The sequence below is a fragment of the Corylus avellana genome, chromosome ca7 (genome assembly GCF_901000735.1).
Source record: "Corylus avellana chromosome ca7, CavTom2PMs-1.0".
Taxonomy (NCBI): Eukaryota; Viridiplantae; Streptophyta; class Magnoliopsida; order Fagales; family Betulaceae; genus Corylus; species Corylus avellana.
This window is the reverse complement of record NC_081547.1, coordinates 11768515-11784847: the sequence shown is the minus strand read 5'-3', so window position 1 is coordinate 11784847 and position 16333 is coordinate 11768515. Positions and strand designations below refer to the sequence as shown.

Sequence of the window (16333 nt, the reverse complement as noted above, 5' to 3'; positions counted from 1 at the left end):
TCTGTGGGATCATATTCATTTTCCATCTTCTCCCATCTTATTAGTCTAAAAGAAAGATAGGATATGACAATTTTGCATGGACTATTGAGCCATAAGCTTTATAAGTGATTATAGGGAAGGCCAACAACCTTTACACAATTTCAATACCTCAATTCCAGATTTGAGCCAATCTGTGGAAGTCCAACATAGAAGACCCATAACCTCCAGGATCTCAAAGAATGGAACAATGTGTAATACCCCAATTCCATACTGGAACAATGAGTTGCTAACATAGTGTGAGTGTTTTATAAAGAGACTCATGGGTGCTAAGTCTTCACATTACTTAATTGTTATGTGAAACTGTGCTTTACAAGATTTTAAAGAAGTTCGAGGCCCAATTTTTTTTATTTTTTTGACATGTCCGCATAAGAGGGGGATGGAGATTCGAACTAGTAACTTCTACTTCATTAAGTGTGATCCTAGCCGATTGAGCTACCTCTTGGGAATAAGTTCGATGCCCAATTAAGTGAAGTAATTTAGCAATAATAAATCTTTCATTTTCTACAAATTTCAGCCAAAATGCCAACCCAACACAACATGGGTCTATCACATATATTCTTACTTTTGTAGTCATTGTTAACTGTTAAAGTAATGATTAAGTGATTAAATTTATCTTTTTCTATGAGCTTAAGTTTTTAGAATAACTGATAATTTAATATGGTATCAAAGCCAATGGTCATGAGATCGAACCTTGACTCCATCAAATCACCCTCAATTTAAATTAAATATTCCATGTGTCTTAAAGTAATAAATAAGTGATTAAATTTATCTTTTTCTATAAGCTTAAGCTTTCGGGATAACTGGTCATAATTGAGAAATGGAACACCCCACCAAAGCCAGAACACAGGCGCCGACCTCTCCGCCACCAGCACAAGTGCAAATACTCGACTCCGTGAATCAATAAATTTGGATTAGAATTGAAATTAATCGCGTGGATAACAATAATAACTATATGATGCAAATACGGTTACCTAATAGTAATAACTGCATAATGCGAACTGCATTTGCATTTGCATTTGCATGTAAAGTACAATGCTAGTTTTAGTCATGATTTGGATTGTTGATGCTCTATTCTTTTTTATTATTGATTTTCCTTTTTCGTTGTCAATATTTAAATTATATTATTTTATTAAAATGTCAAAAACTAAATAAATCCTCAACCAATTCCTAAGATAAATTATCATACACAATTATTTAAATTCCAACTATTATTTTTAAATTAAATGTTCGAGATTTTATTATATCAACATTTATCACTTTAAAATGTGATAAAATAAGGTCAATATTAAAGTGATAATTTGGATGGTAAAAGTGAGAAATACTGAAATAGCAAAATCACAATCATGAATAGTTATATATAGTATATAAATCACTTAATTTGAAAACAATGGATGAGAATCGAGAAAAGTCTACATGGTAGAAGACTATGTACGAATTCTAGAGGATCCATATATAGTATTATCGCCTTAATAACATAAATCCGACGCAATAAGTTTCTTTAACAAGCTTTCCGCAAGATGGGGTTACCTAATGTTAATCGACGCGCCTTTGTAGCCTTACAAATTCTAACTCGACACAATAAGTTCTTTTTTGTTTGCATATTTCTTCTAGCCTTTTGCTCCGATTGCTTATTACAACCATTTAGCCCATAATACTCTTCAGCATGACCATGCGAGAAGAAGAAGAAGATGAAGAAGAAGAAGAGAAAAACAAAGCCTATTTCCAGTGATCACCCTGCAACTTTACTCAACTAGCTTCATAACTTGGTAGTAGACAGTGATGTAATAGTTTGAAGAAGTTGTTGCATGCATGATGATAACTAGGCGCTTATAGGTTTTGACACAAGTCACAAGCGCAGTTCAATCTGTGAATGACACGCACCCACTAGCACCTGACTGTTAGTTACTCAGTTTTCCAAGTCGAGTGACACGTTCCATCGGATTCGTACTGCTTTGCTTGCAATGTGCTTGAGTCTTTGCCTAGCTGAAACTGCCTTCCCATGTTGTAAGATGGCCTGCCCAGAAAATGTGTCATTGACATGGTTATTTGTTGGGCTTTTGTTCATCTGTCAAGCTTTATTATGAATCTATTGAAGTTGCAGGAGTCTTAAATCCTAAATGACAGTGTAGTTCTGTAAGCACAACACAGATGTGCAGTATTGGATGATTTATGATTATCTTCTTGATGGAATGCTTTTTTTTAGTGCTATACTTGGTCTGTTGATCATATCTACTTGGATTTATCTTTGCTTTTTTGTATAAACTGAATAACCTGTGCCGGACATTGAGTTCTTCTCTTATTATTCAATACAACTGCTATATTTATACAGCTTTTATTTGCAACAGAAATATTATATTATAGGAAGAGACAAGAAGAGAACCTTTTGGAGGGTGTTAAAGATTGACAGGATGGAGTGTTCTGAGCTACACATTATTGAAGATTCTACAATATACTCTGAAAATGAGTGTTCTGACCTGTTGAAACGGCTAGATGAAGGAAACAAGATAACAGGTGGACTTAAATTAGTCACAACTTGTTATGGAGTCGTTGGTATGTTATATCTCTAAAGCTTTGTAACTATGCACACACACACTTGTATATTGTTTTTTTTTTTTTTTTTTTTTTTAATCTTGGGATCTCATGGTGTTTCTTCTGAATTCAGGGTTTGTCAAATTTCTAGAACCTTATTACATGCTGCTTATAACAAAAAGAAGGAAGATCGGTGAAATTTGTGGCCATAAGATATACGCCATCACAAAGAGCAAGATGATTATGATTCCCAATCCTACTGTCAGGACCTTAATGGCTTATTCCAAGAACGAGAACAGGTCATTTGTCCCATTCTGCATCTAAATGTGATATGTCCTTGATACCTCTAAGTAGACCGAGTGACCCTAGTAAAGTAGCATATTCAGATTCATATGTTTCTCCATTCTGTTTTCATGATCTCTGATAAATTTAGGTTACTCTTTTTAGAATGAAACCGATAATGCATCTTCCAGATCTTTTAGATTAAATGAAGGGTATTTCCAATTCATTTCCTGCGAACATTCAGGGAATATGTGGAATAAGGCAATGTATATGTCCTCAGGGTTTCCAATTCTTCCCTTTCCCCCTAGTCAAAATTTCTCATTAAATGGTCTTCATCCCCAATATTTCCTCGTTGGTCAAATTATTAAACATGTATTAACATGCTTTGCTCTTTCTATTTCTTTTTGATGTAGGTACAAGAAGCTTCTCTGCATAGTGGACCTTACAAAGGACTTCTTTTTCAGCTATTCATACAATGTCATGCGTAGTCTTCAGAAGAACTTTGGTGATTATAAGACAGGAGAATACCTCTATAGAAAAATGTTTGTTTGGAATGAGTTCTTAACAAGTGAAATCCGGAACAACTTCAGCAATACTCTCTGGACAGTTGCCTTGGTGCATGGCTTCTTTAAACAGGTATAGATAGATATTTATACTTACTAACTGGAACATGATTGATTTTATATAGGTTTCCGTTTGTCTTTCTATCCTACAGTAAGCCCAGTCTGTTGGGAACCTGGCTGCTGTAATAAACTTCGTGTGCAATTTAAGTTCCCTTACTTTGTTAACTTTTTGCCTACTACTTGAATAATGTTTCATTCTTAAAATCTATTCTTTTGGTTGCTGTTATAGCATGTCATGAGTTGCTTTCTCTTTATCTTTTTTTATGTTATCCCGACTAGTAGCTTGTTCATTGGAGCCTTCAAGGCTATGAGTATGTCAGATGTGCTTTTTTGGGGAGTGTATGTAATCCATTTCTTGAGATTTATCTGAAGTAAGAATAAATGAACTAGGAAGATTCCAACAAAAAAAAGGGGTGATAATTAAACAGGTTACCTGTGAGGTAATATCCACAATTTAGGGAATTATGGAGGCTTGTGAACTTCCTTAAATATTTCTAGAAACTTTGTGCTTTTTCTTATGTATTTTAACAGTGATATTGATGGTTCGAGCTTTGGTTATCCAGGTCACATTTTCTATATCTGGCAGGAACTTCAAGTTTACCCTCATTGCCAGACGCTCACGTTTTTATGCAGGCACCAGGTATGGAGGCCACTGAAACATGCTATCTTAATTAGTTCAATAATTAAAGCTAAATTCTTTTGATGTGCATCTGGTGTACATAAGTTTCCATCTCTTTGACAAAATGCTCAAATGGACCATTTGGACTGCATGCTGAATTGTAACTAGTTCTTGACTTTTCACTGTAACTTCCAATTTGTGTGGGCTCCTTGATGCCTACAATTTCTTCAGAAGTTCAGCTTAATTCCCAAAATATTGCATATCTTATGACTCCCCTTGTTTAGAATAAAAATTTTTATGATACATGATTATTACTTTGTTTTTCCATTTTCCAATGCAGATATTTGAAACGTGGTGTAAATGATCGGGGTAGAGTAGCTAATGATGTTGAGACAGAACAGATTGTATCTGAAGATACTGCTGAAGAGTGCGCAATGCAAATCAGCTCTGTGGTGCAATATCGTGGATCAATCCCCCTGTTCTGGTCCCAGAATACTTCAGGATTTCGTAAATTTAGACCTGAATTTTCTTGTATGACTCAGGCACAACCAATTTTTGCATTTTCATATCTCCTGGTAACCTTCATTTATTCTGCTGACTTCTCTTTTTGTTTCCAGTGCCAGCGGAACAGCATAATTATAAAGCCACAAGACTTCATTTTAAGAATCTTGTCAAGAGATATGGAAAGCCAATAGTTATATTGAGTTTGCTTAAGGTAGGCCTTTCTGCATCAAATTTGATTATTCTGTTTCAAAAATTGAAAATCTAACTCAATAAGCAATAATAGAAGAAAAACATAAAGAGAGTTCAGCCAATGATATATATGTTTTATCAATATAGCCAAAGATTTAATTGGGCATTTTGGAAACGTCCTAAGATTTATGTAAATGATAAAAATTGACCCTCCAAGTTGAACCATAAATTTGGCATTCGTTAGAATTGGGAAACAAATAAAAACATAATAGAGAGGAAAAATAGATTTTTGCAAAGTGGAATCTTGGTGCAACAATAAAGGATTAAACATATCAGAACAGGAAGGGTAGCGTCTATATGTTGCTAATTGCAATAATCTCTCACATAGCCCAAAAAGAAAGTTTTTTGTCGCCTCTTTTTCTCTTGCATTCTTTCCTTTCTACTGTGAACTGGAAATTTCAGTTTACCCTTTCCCAAAATATTGATAAGAAAATTTTCAAAGGACTTCTTTAGATGCCTTTTAATCTATAGTGATGATCATGTGCAGAATTTCACTTGGTCTTTTATAATTCACTTAATCTAACAACCTCTAATGTGTTCTTCCTGCAACTATTCTCTCATTTTCTTTTCCTTTTGTCATCATGCTTGGTCATTAACAGACACGTGGGAAGAAGCGTGCTGAAAAAACTCTAGGTGTAGCATATGCAAAAGCTATCACATCCATTATTGATAAATTACCAGAAAAGAATCACCTAAGGTTTTGTCGTTGGGATCTACATAGACACATGTACTATAGAAGGTAGTCTGACTTTCCCTTACGTTATGGTAACTACAAATTTTATATTATGGGAAAAGTCTACATATTCCCCTCAAACTACCACCCAATTGACAATGTCCCTCAAAACTTTCAATTGCCACAATGTCCCCTTTAAACTACCAAAAAATTGACAATGTCTCCCTCCCAAGGCTAGAAAATAGACAAAAGTGACCATAAATTTTTTTATAAGACAAAAATTCTCCAATAAATTCGAAAAAACAGAAAAACAGTTCTTTAAGAAAAATAGCAAATTTTTTTCTTAAAATTTCTACATCTTGGCATTTTATTATTTTAAAAAAAGAAAAAAGAAAATTGGTTTTTTTTTTTTTTTTTTATTAAGGGTACTTTCGTCATTAGGGGGACATTGACAATTTTTTGTAGTTTAGAGGGAAACATTGTCTCAATTGAAAGTTTGAGAGGGACATTGTCAATTGGGTGGTAGTTTGAGGGGGGTATGTGGACTTTTCTCTATATTATATAAAGTATGATTGACATGAATAGAAAGTGAATCTTTTGCTGCAGGGCTTTGCATGAGTTGAAGCAGTTAGGAGAATTTGCTGCAGATACATTGGACTTAACTGGCATCTTTTACTGTCGAGTACCACCAAATTTATGGCAGGAGAGATTTTTAAATTTTTCCTACTTTGAGTAAGTTCTATACATAATGGATTCTATCCTTTAAAATGGTATCTGATGCCATTTCCTTACATGTATATGGACATGAAGTTCTGAATATATAACAGTAACATTCATGTTGTCCTTACACTTGATGGGATTGCAGTCTAACATGTTTTCCCAGATCAGCCTGCTGTGATTTTCTTAGTTGCAACTAGTTAAATCCTGATAACATTATCATGAATGAAAACTAAAAATTCCACGTTGGCCTATCTTTCATATGTATATGTAAATTATGGAGTTATTCCCATGTTCTCATTTCCAAAACAATTTGTAGTTTGTTCGCTAAGCCATTGATTTATTTATAATTTTTCAACTGGTGAATACAAACACATAATTTTCTGTACGTATGTGTGTGTGTGTGTGTGTATACATATCTATATATGTGTATGTATGCATATAACTATTTTTGGATCAACCTGCTATAAAGCTTCTAAGCTCTTCAGAGGCTTCATTGCAAGGATTTACTATTGCTTCTGCTTTAAGGTACTTGCTATTAGTTCAGATTGCTGACAATTTCCTTGTGCTGCAGTAAATATCATGGTCACTGCTCTTTAGAGGACCTCTTCAATAAAAATGAGGATGGTGATAACCTGGAAACAAAAGTTTCTGCTGGTAGTGTTTGCAATGATGCAAATGGAAACTATGGTGCCAAATCCACGTTTCAAAAAGGGATCCTAAGGACCAACTGCATGGACTGCTTAGATCGCACTAATGTTGCCCAATATGCGTATGGGCTAGCTGCCCTTGGACATCAGCTGCATGCTTTGGGATTTATAGATTCCCCAAATATTGATTTTGAAGCCCCTTTGGCAGAGAACTTAATGAGAGTTTATGAGGCTATGGGTGACACACTTGCACTGCAATATGGTGGCTCCCCAGCACACAATAAGGTAATCCTTCTAAAAATTGGTGCAAGGCTGTATTTTACAATACTTAGAATGATTAGATGTGAATGGAAATGGAAATTCTTATGAGTTTGCTGGTCAATTTGATTGTCACCTAGGAATCCTAGTGCACAATACATACCAAATTGGTTTCATGAAGGGTGTATTATCAAAATCTGATAGGATATTCAACTCAAAATATGGAAATTAAAATTAAAATAAAAGAAAAGGAACACACATAAAGACGTACACTCACAATAATATGTAATAGAAGTACTATTCACTAATTAAAAATGCAGGACCAAATGGAAGATCATGTTGAACCTAATACAAGGATGCTACTGCTTTAGGACTCTTGTTCATTGGGCGAGGGGTGTTGAAGAATGCAATGAATTAGGAAGAAAAGAAGAGAAAAAACAAAAAAAGACTCATAGTGAACTAAGCAAGCATAGATACTCTTGTCCACTCCCTTGTGAAAATACTGGATTTGATACTCCATCTATATCTATGGCATTTTGAGATCTTAACATGGCCTGGATTGGTTCAAAACTCCAAGCTACCAATTTTTTCTTCGCCTTACACAACAATTCCATGGTCATAGCCAGGCAATACTGGATCTAGCTGTTCAAAAGAGAATCAATTATAACGGCCCTACTAGATGGCCTATGGTGTGATATTGTACAGTTGGTTTTTATCTGTTTTTTCCTCGCTTGGAAGTTCATTTCTGATTCTTGATTACATTTCAGCAGTCTCTGCTCTTCAAACTTTTGCGTTGGTGATGAATAACAGATATTTGCTGACATCAGAGGTCAATGGAGACCAGCAATTGATTGCCAGGATCTAATTACAACTGTACAAAGATATTACAGCAATGCCTTCTCGGATTTTGAGAGACAAGACGCAATCAATGTGTGAGTCAACTAATTAATAATTGATATGATAGGTGCTTCAAACTGGAAGATCAAAGAGCCTGCAAATTGAATCCTTCAATATTATGTACATGAACCATGAGAGTTACCGGTACCTAATCTACTATATGACTTGATATGTGTGCAGGTTCTTGGGTTACTTTCGTCCACAACAGGGTAAACCAGTTCCGTGGGAATTCGATCAAGACCAGTGCAACACTGTCGGGAGGTATTGCCTTAATTTTCTAATGAGAATGTTATACTCAAATTTTTGTGCCGCCAACATTCTACATATCAATCCAATGTAACTTTTCAGAGAACCAGCTAGTAAGAGCTATGTATTCGCCCAATATTCTTCTTTATGTCACAATAGTTCGGAAAAACATGGAATTTCATAAAAAGCAAGTTTGCTATGACATTTACTTTGTAGAGTAGTTATATATGTTGTATAATAGACATACAACATTTTGTTTTAGTATTCCATCACTTTTGGAGAAACACGTAGTTTTCTTTCCATGAAGCCCAATTGTTCTAACTCTCTGCTTTTGTACAACAAATATGATCATAAATCTTTTTTTGTGAAGTTCAAAATATGCCATTTCGGATCTCTCTGATCTCCACTTGGATGAAATATGCTTTTGTGTGTGTGTGTGTGCGCCCACATGTGAGGAGGGGAAAATAAAGCAATTATGGAGTTTCAATGTCCTTATAAAAGTTATGCCTTTTTCTTTTGTTCTAAAGAACTTATGGGGACCCTTTCTTTTTTTTGTAGGTCATCTTTTAAAAGGTCACTATCAGATAGTGATATTCTCTCTAGAAGTAACTCAACTATGGCGAGCACAGATGTACTGCATAATCAGCCTTTGTCTGAACAAGTGAAAGGAAGGAGCATTAGTCTTTTGGATTTCATGCCAGAGATCCCAACTCAGCCTTTGTCTGAAGCACAAAGAGAAAGGACGAGTATTTCAGAGTTCTCGCCAGAGATCTCAACTACTATCAGCTCTGGGTACGTCATATTTATGTACTTGTTCCCTTTGAGAAGCTGATTTTGAACTGGGTTACTCTCCTAGTGTTCAGCCTATTATCTCATAGCCATATGGTAAAATTTGGGCCTAAAGCTCAAGAATTAATTCATTTTTAAATAGCTTGTATTGTCTTAATATGCTTTCTTCATCATTTACGAATTCTGTGGATCAAAATTTCAAGAACTTGTGAGTCCAACTGGTTGGACTGGATTTGCTTAGACCAACATACTGAAACAGATAGACAAAATGTTTGAATGATATGAATTTGACAAAATTCAGGAAACCCAGTAATTGGTTCTGGAAGTCTTTGTTGAAAATATTAATATTTATTGGGGTGGACTGATCATTAGTGTGATAGTCTAGCCTTCATCTATGTGTAATTTAATAGATGCCAGCTTTCTTTTGTAAATTGACATCCTCAGTGTCTAACAGGCTGCTTCCTGGACGTATGCAAGATGACCAAAGTCTTAAAAGTGGTGACATATGTGACAATGAACATAGAGATGCATCTAACAAAAGTTTATTTGATATGGGCTGGCATTCTTCAGCAGGAAATTCTTTTTATGAAGCAGAAGAAAGGTTCTTATCATTTATCTGTTGCCCCTCTACTCTGTCACTGAATGTGAAAAAGCAAATATGTCATGCTGAGATTTTTTTTCTTTTTCCTTCTTCAGTAGTAGTCTTCTAGGCTGGCCCTCGCTTACATTTAACTGCTGATGTCTTCTTAATGGCCCCGTTTTTCTTTTTTGAAATGATTGCAGGTTCCTTTGTTGCAATGATATGGTACATCAAATAAAGGTCAGCATATAATTAATTAATTATCTCACTGTTGAGCATTCGGTATAATGGTATATCTAAGAAATGCTATATACCACATATTTATCATACAATGTTGACATGAAATGGAACTAACCCTTTCCCAAATTTCAAAAATCAATGTTATAGATGGAATTTGTAACGTGTGAATTTTTATGTAAAACAAATAAGGTAAAACTTTGAATTTGTTTACATAACATCGCAACAAACGAAATTTGCATAGAAATTTGTACTAAAAAAAAAACAAAGGCTTGTACATATCTAGCAATGCTACAGTGCCTCAGTTGGGTGATTGTGAATGGTCTCTCCCTTAAGTTCCTATATTTGTTTTTTCAAGTCTCTAAAACGGTCACGGCCCTGAACATATATAGGACATGAGCGAAATGGTCATTAGTTGTTTTCTTTTATCTTGTCATCAGGTGATGCATGCACAAAGTTATCAACATATTATTTGATTACCGCTTTTAGAAACTAATTTTTACTGCTTTCTCTCTCCTGTCTCAGGGACTGTCCCCCGTTGAATATTCTAAGAGCTTTGTGCATTGGGTTTTTCATGGGGAAGCACTCTTCCATAGAAGATGACTAAAGATTTAACCATAATATTCATTTCCGCCATTATTTAAATCTAATCTATCCAAAGGATGTGATCCTCTCTCTTTTCTTTCTTTTTCTCGATGGGTAAATGATACCCATAGCTAATTCTTTATGCATCTCCAAACTACACGGCTTTCCAAATGTTTAAATCATATATATATATATATATATATATATATATATTATTCCTTTGATAAGGGTCAAAAGTAGGTCTTAAACCCGCTGCTCCAATGTCTTAATTGTTTCTAATTATTACAATGTCTCGGTAAAAAACACATTCACATTTTGAGATGATCATGGACAGAATTTTATTTGGATGGCAGTAACAAACTGGTTTAAAATTAAGTGAAGCAAATAGTACGAAATTCGTAATTATAGAAAGCATATATAAATTTAAAACGCCGACACCAAAGTCAAAAATGTCTGTAACTCCATATCTAAAAACCTAACAAGTTCATTCCAACCAACGACACTTAGAAAACTGTCTCAAAAATATTGATGATGCATTGTCGTAAAAAGTTTGAAACTTTCATTCACTCCCAGCCACTAGGAGGAGGAATAGAACCTTCAATAACAGGAGGTATTGCCGGTGCCGGTGTAGGTGCCGGAGCCGCATCCCAATCCCCTGTTAAAGGGGCTGCAGTTGAACAAAAGGGCATTAAAAAAAAAAATCTCGGATAATATAACACATGCCATACAAAATAAATAATTTTCTTCATCAACATATGTTAATAAGCACAGGTTGCAAATAATTCGATTATTACCCAAGAATAATGTCAAGGCAGCATTCAATTAAACAAGAATTGCATCCAAAGAACAATGACCAGTACAAGGAGTTAAATTCTTCAATACTAATAGACAAGTTACTAAAAGAGGGCAGAATGGCATCTATCATATGTGATTGAAGTGGTTAATCAAAGCAATCAAACAGTGTTACGAGAGGAAAACTACCAAATACATACACAGCCAATGCACAAAATCAGAACTGAAAACAATTTATAATTAACTTGGACCATGTCAAATATGTTTGAAAAATCACGTTTGAAAATAACACCAACCATTCAAATATGATATAGATGTGCCACGCCAATGAGATAAAATTTACATGATCTTGCATCTCAATAAACAAAAGCAAAAAAAATTGAAGTAATTTAGTTCTACCTTGTTCTGGGGTAGTAGCCCAGGTGGAAGGAATGCCAGGAACTGCTGAAATAGGTTGCTGAGCAGCATCAGAGCTCCAGTGGGTATCACCTCCTTGAACAGGCCATTCAGTAAGCGCGCCGCCACCAGAATAATCAGCATGATAATCTTGGGCAGCACTCGGATCTTCTTCATCTTGTTGCTTAGCCTCCTCAGGCTCCCGATAGAAAAACAAATCCACCTGCACATACAAATGATAGCCCATTTTAAATTAGCAGTTTTTCAGACAATTCCACCAAAACAAAGCCTTGTAGTTTCTTCCTCACCATCACATCCCATTTATGCCCAGCACGAATAGTTCCCCGCATCTGCAGAACCATCCTTGCCAAGAGCCAAAAGAGACATCCTATGCTATGCTTCCCCTTGTTGTTGGCAGGTATCCCAATATCAACATACCGCATTGGCGAATCAGTATCACAGAAAGCAATTGTTGGGATATTTCCAAGAGCAGCCTCCTTAATGGGCTGCAATCAGCTTTTCATAAGTGAGCAAAGAAGGCAAACACCAGAGCAGCAAAAGATAAAATAACACATACAGATCATAAGAGTAAACATAACCCTTCAATAACATCCAAAACTCAAACTATATAAGTGTACTCTTTACATTAATTAGTATCTCAAACATTTAACAACCGTCAATAGCACTTAAATTGTGAAAGCTGGTAATCACCTGGTGATCTGTCCTTGGATCAGTCAGGATAAGCAGCCGAGGCTCACTAAAAGAGGTCTGCAGCTGATTTGTGAAGGTACCTGGAGTGTGCCTCCCAGCAATAGCATGGGCACCTGTGTACTGAGCAAACTTCAGGACTGCTCTCTGACCATATGGCCTAGCAGATTGTACAATTATGTCCTGAGGGTTCTCAATGGCAACAATAACCCGGGCTGCTAGCTGAAGCTTTTCCCAAGTCTTTCCCAGATTGATTATATATATCCCTAGACCAAAGCACCGGTGATAAATTATTAGAAAAATATGTGGGTAAGCAACACTACGTGATTTTCCAACCATAAAATATAATAGTAATTCATATATGCAAATCAAATAACACTAACCCACCAAAAAATATATGCATAAGTAGCTCTTAATAGCATTTAATTTGCAGCTGATTTACCTCCAAAGTACCCTTAACTGTTAGAACTAAATTTTAACACATCATTTAAAATTTGAAATCAAAACAAAACAATCTACTGTAGGAGTAAACAATACCAGCAACCATATATAATCAAGCTTAAAAACCTATGAATTTGCAAGAGATAATTTGACATGGTAAACCCCTAGCTTCTCACTCTTTGATGGCTTTAGAGAAGATACTATAAGCTAATCACGACATAAGCGTTCAGCCAATTCAGGTGGATTTCCATTTTGAAGAAATTAATATAATAAATTACCAAACTTTAACTTGTTTCCGAACCCAGAAGATTTACTAAAGCAAACACACTACCTTTGACATACATGCCCTTTAACATGTTTTGACCAAACTACAAACTATGGAATCAGAAGCAGATAAAGCCCCAAAAGAAACATAAACATAACCACACAGCATATTTACAGGAATCAGCTTTAACCAAGAACAAACTAAACCATTCCGCAAATCAGATCTCGCAATAAAACCGTACAAAGAAATGTATGTCTCGTTTGGTTACCCAGAACGAGAAAACCATAAAGTCACCGCCGCCCCCCACGTAACCTTTTTCTCTCAATGCAGAAAATAACCAGTACCCATTATTCTAACCAGCAGAAAAAACCAAATTTCTCATTGTCCAAACAGACTAAACACGCGCAAGAAAAAACCAACATAATAAAAAAGTGCGAGATCTGAGAAAGTGAATCGAGAAATACCATCATTTCGTCTCTTGAAGACGTAACGCTCCATCTGGTAGTCGCAGTTCTTGGTGCCGAGATGGACCTCGGCAGCCAACATCATCTGTATGTCGGCCTCCTTCTGCGAGAGCTGGCGAGGAGGGGCGGCGGTGTTAGCCATGCTTGAGGAAAAGAAGTTTGAGCTCACTCTGAAAACCCTAGCTTGAATCCGAGAGAGAGCTCCGCTGGGTTTTGTATTGGGAAGGAGGCTAGTGGTGAAATTTATATGGTGCACACGAAAACCTAGCTGGCTCCCAATGACTTAAATGCCCTCTTACCGGTTTCAATTTACATGTATTAATCTCTTCATGAAATCAATCTTTTATTTTATTTTTTTATGGCCATGAAATTAATCATTATACTCCGCAATAGGGTGTTTTTTTCTTAAAAATAAAAAAGATAAAGTCAACTTAACCTTTTAAACTACTATTCTAATGATAATTTACCCTTCAAACTATCAATTATAATAATTTACCCCCCAAACTATCAAAATAATAACAATGTACTCCTAATTTTAACAAAATGACTAAATTACCCTTACTAAAATAAAAACAAAAATACTAAAATTTAATTTTTTTTTTTCAAATTTTAAGGGTATTTTTGTCTTATTGAAAATTCTATGGCGATAATTTCGTCATTTTGCTAGCAATGGGAGTATATTATCATTGTTTTGGTAGTTTGAGGAGTAAATTGTCACAATTGATAGTTTGGAGATAGATTGTCATTGAGATGATAATTTAAGGGGTTAAGTAAACTTTACTTAAATAAAAAATACAAATACAAATACAAATTCAGGTGAATTGACTTTATCTTCAATACGATCCAATTGTTGACCAATGATATGAAAGGATTGGTTGACAAAATTGTTTTGCTCAATGATTTTTCTAGTTTCATTGTGGGCAGGATCAGGAGTTTTAAAAGGGGAGGCTTTAATAGTAGTATCAGTTCCATAAGTATGGACTAGTAAATTTTCAAGAGGTGGATGAGAAGCTTTGACAATGGTTTTGTTTTCTTTAACAAAAGATTTTTTAACAACATTTAGAACATTGTTGGTGGGGTAATGATTTTGAAGAAAATCAGAAAACAAAATATGCTTTTGTGCTTCAATCATTTTTTCAGTCCAACGGACTTTGATAATGGATCTCTCTTTTTCAAAAAAATTAGAACAGTAAGCATGTTGTAATGGTTGATTTTCTTTTGAGAAAAAATCTTTTTGTAAAGTAGGCCAATCGATTTGGGAAAAGAATTTTTTTTATAGGAGCATGAATAGCATTTAATTGATGGGGAGGATGAAGAGATCCGTTAAAATCTGAAGCAGAAGGAGAAAGGCATAAGGATAGGTATAAGATAGCTTTTACTATTCCTTTTGGGCATTATAGGTGGAATGTCACGCCTTTCGGTCTGAAGAATGCTCCTAGTGAATTCCAAAACATTATGAACGATATCCTCAATCCCTTCAATCATTTTACTATTGTTTACATTGACGATGTCCTGATTTATTCAAAATCTATTGATAAACACTGAAAACATTTGAATTCCTTTCTAGAAACAGTCAAACATAATGGACTTGTTGTCTCTGCTAAAAAGATCAAGCTTTTCCAAACCAAAATTAGATTCCTTGGTTTTGACATTTCTTAAGGACAGATAAGACCCATTGATAGAGCTATTCAGTTTGCCGATAAATTTCTTGATGTTATCATTGATAAAACCCAGCTGCAGAGATTCTTAGGTTCTTTAAATTACATTGCGGATTTCTACAAAGACCTGAGAAAACACTGCAAGCCCTTGTTTGACCGTTTACTAAATCATCCTCCTCCTTGGACTAACATTCACACTTCACTCATTAGAGAGATTACAACTCATGTCAAAACCTTATCCTGCTTAGGTATTCCTTCTGATAATGCTTTCAAAATCGTTGAGACTAATGCTTCAATAATTGGCTTTGGAGGCATTTTGAAACAAGTTGTTTCTCCAGGATCTCCCGAACAAATTGTTCGATTTCATTCCGGATCCTGGAACAATATGCAAGCTAATTATAGTACTATTAAGAAAGAAATTCTTTTCGTCGTCTTATGCATTACTAAATTTCAATCTAATTTGTTAAATCAAAAATTTCTGTTACGCATTGATCGTAAATCTACTAAATACATTCTGAAAAAAGATGTTGAAAACATTGCATCAAAACAAATTTTTGCCAGATGGCAAGCCGTTTTAAGCGTTTTTTATTTTGATATTGAATACATTAAAGGTTCCAATAACTCTATTCCGGATTTTTTCACTCGTGAATTTTTGCAATACCAGCATGGCAAGAAAAAAAGATAAGGAAAAGATTGACTCCAAGTCTTTGGTCTTAAAACCAGAGTTTGCCATTACTGCTCCCATTACTAGTTCATCTGTTGCTCTTGCTAATTGTTTATCTGCTTTTAGCCCCAGATCACCAACTACCTACTCCAGTGCTCTCATTTTAGATTATGACCCTTTTGTCATTTCTTCTAAAAAATCCACTATTCCTTTCATTAAATACAATAAAACATCAGCTTATGTCGTTCTTCCTCATTCTAAACATTTATTTCATATTGAGATAAATCACTCTCACATTAAATCTCCTACTCAAATTGCCGCTTCTTACTTTCCTTCCCAGTTTCATTGGATCCCTGAGCATCCTCTGAAAATTCTTTCATACTACACTAACATATTGCTCTAAACAAAGTCTGTTCATTTCAAACCCATTTACAGTAAAACTGAACAAAAAAAACTACTTTATCACAG

General features: G+C 35.0%; 2 protein-coding genes across 3 annotated transcripts; one reads left to right on the top strand and one right to left on the bottom strand.

The window, feature by feature from the left end:
• Window positions 1-2316: 2316 nt before the first annotated feature.
• Window positions 2317-10629, top strand: LOC132186403 (phosphoinositide phosphatase SAC2-like). Its single transcript, XM_059600368.1, has 15 exons — window positions 2317-2589; window positions 2702-2867; window positions 3264-3486; window positions 4037-4113; window positions 4433-4623; window positions 4710-4807; window positions 5445-5584; window positions 6125-6250; window positions 6810-7170; window positions 7954-8075; window positions 8221-8301; window positions 8845-9078; window positions 9530-9676; window positions 9859-9895; window positions 10418-10629. The coding sequence occupies exons 1-15, from the start codon at window positions 2448-2450 to the stop codon at window positions 10493-10495; spliced, it is 2223 nt and encodes a 740-aa protein (XP_059456351.1). The 5' UTR covers window positions 2317-2447; the 3' UTR covers window positions 10496-10629.
• A 240-nt stretch (window positions 10630-10869) lies between these two features.
• LOC132186405 (small ribosomal subunit protein uS2-like) lies at window positions 10870-13777 on the bottom strand. Of its 2 annotated transcripts, none has more exons than XM_059600369.1 (5): window positions 13544-13777; window positions 12377-12639; window positions 11974-12171; window positions 11669-11888; window positions 10870-11144 (listed from the first exon to the last, which is right to left on the bottom strand). In XM_059600369.1, exons 1-5 carry the CDS (start codon window positions 13683-13685, stop codon window positions 11041-11043), a joined length of 927 nt encoding a protein of 308 aa, XP_059456352.1. In that variant the 5' UTR covers window positions 13686-13777; the 3' UTR covers window positions 10870-11040. The 2 variants fall into 2 exon arrangements, with proteins under 2 accessions (XP_059456352.1, XP_059456353.1); XM_059600370.1 differs by having other exon boundaries at window positions 10870-11132.
• Window positions 13778-16333: the final 2556 nt, after the last annotated feature.

Coding starts and splice junctions, on each gene's coding strand:
- LOC132186405 (XM_059600369.1), bottom strand. CDS start 13,685: ATGGCTAACACCGCCGCCCCTCCTCGCCAGCTCTCGCAGAAGGAGGCC. Junction 12,172..12,376: donor ATCCAAGGACAGATCACCAG/GTGATTACCAGC, acceptor AGCTGATTGCAG/CCCATTAAGGAGGCTGCTCT. Junction 11,889..11,973: donor GGCATAAATGGGATGTGATG/GTGAGGAAGAAA, acceptor TTGTATGTGCAG/GTGGATTTGTTTTTCTATCG.
- LOC132186403 (XM_059600368.1), top strand. CDS start 2,448: ATGGAGTGTTCTGAGCTACACATTATTGAAGATTCTACAATATACTCT. Junction 5,585..6,124: donor AGACACATGTACTATAGAAG/GTAGTCTGACTT, acceptor CTTTTGCTGCAG/GGCTTTGCATGAGTTGAAGC. Junction 9,896..10,417: donor ATATGGTACATCAAATAAAG/GTCAGCATATAA, acceptor CTCCTGTCTCAG/GGACTGTCCCCCGTTGAATA.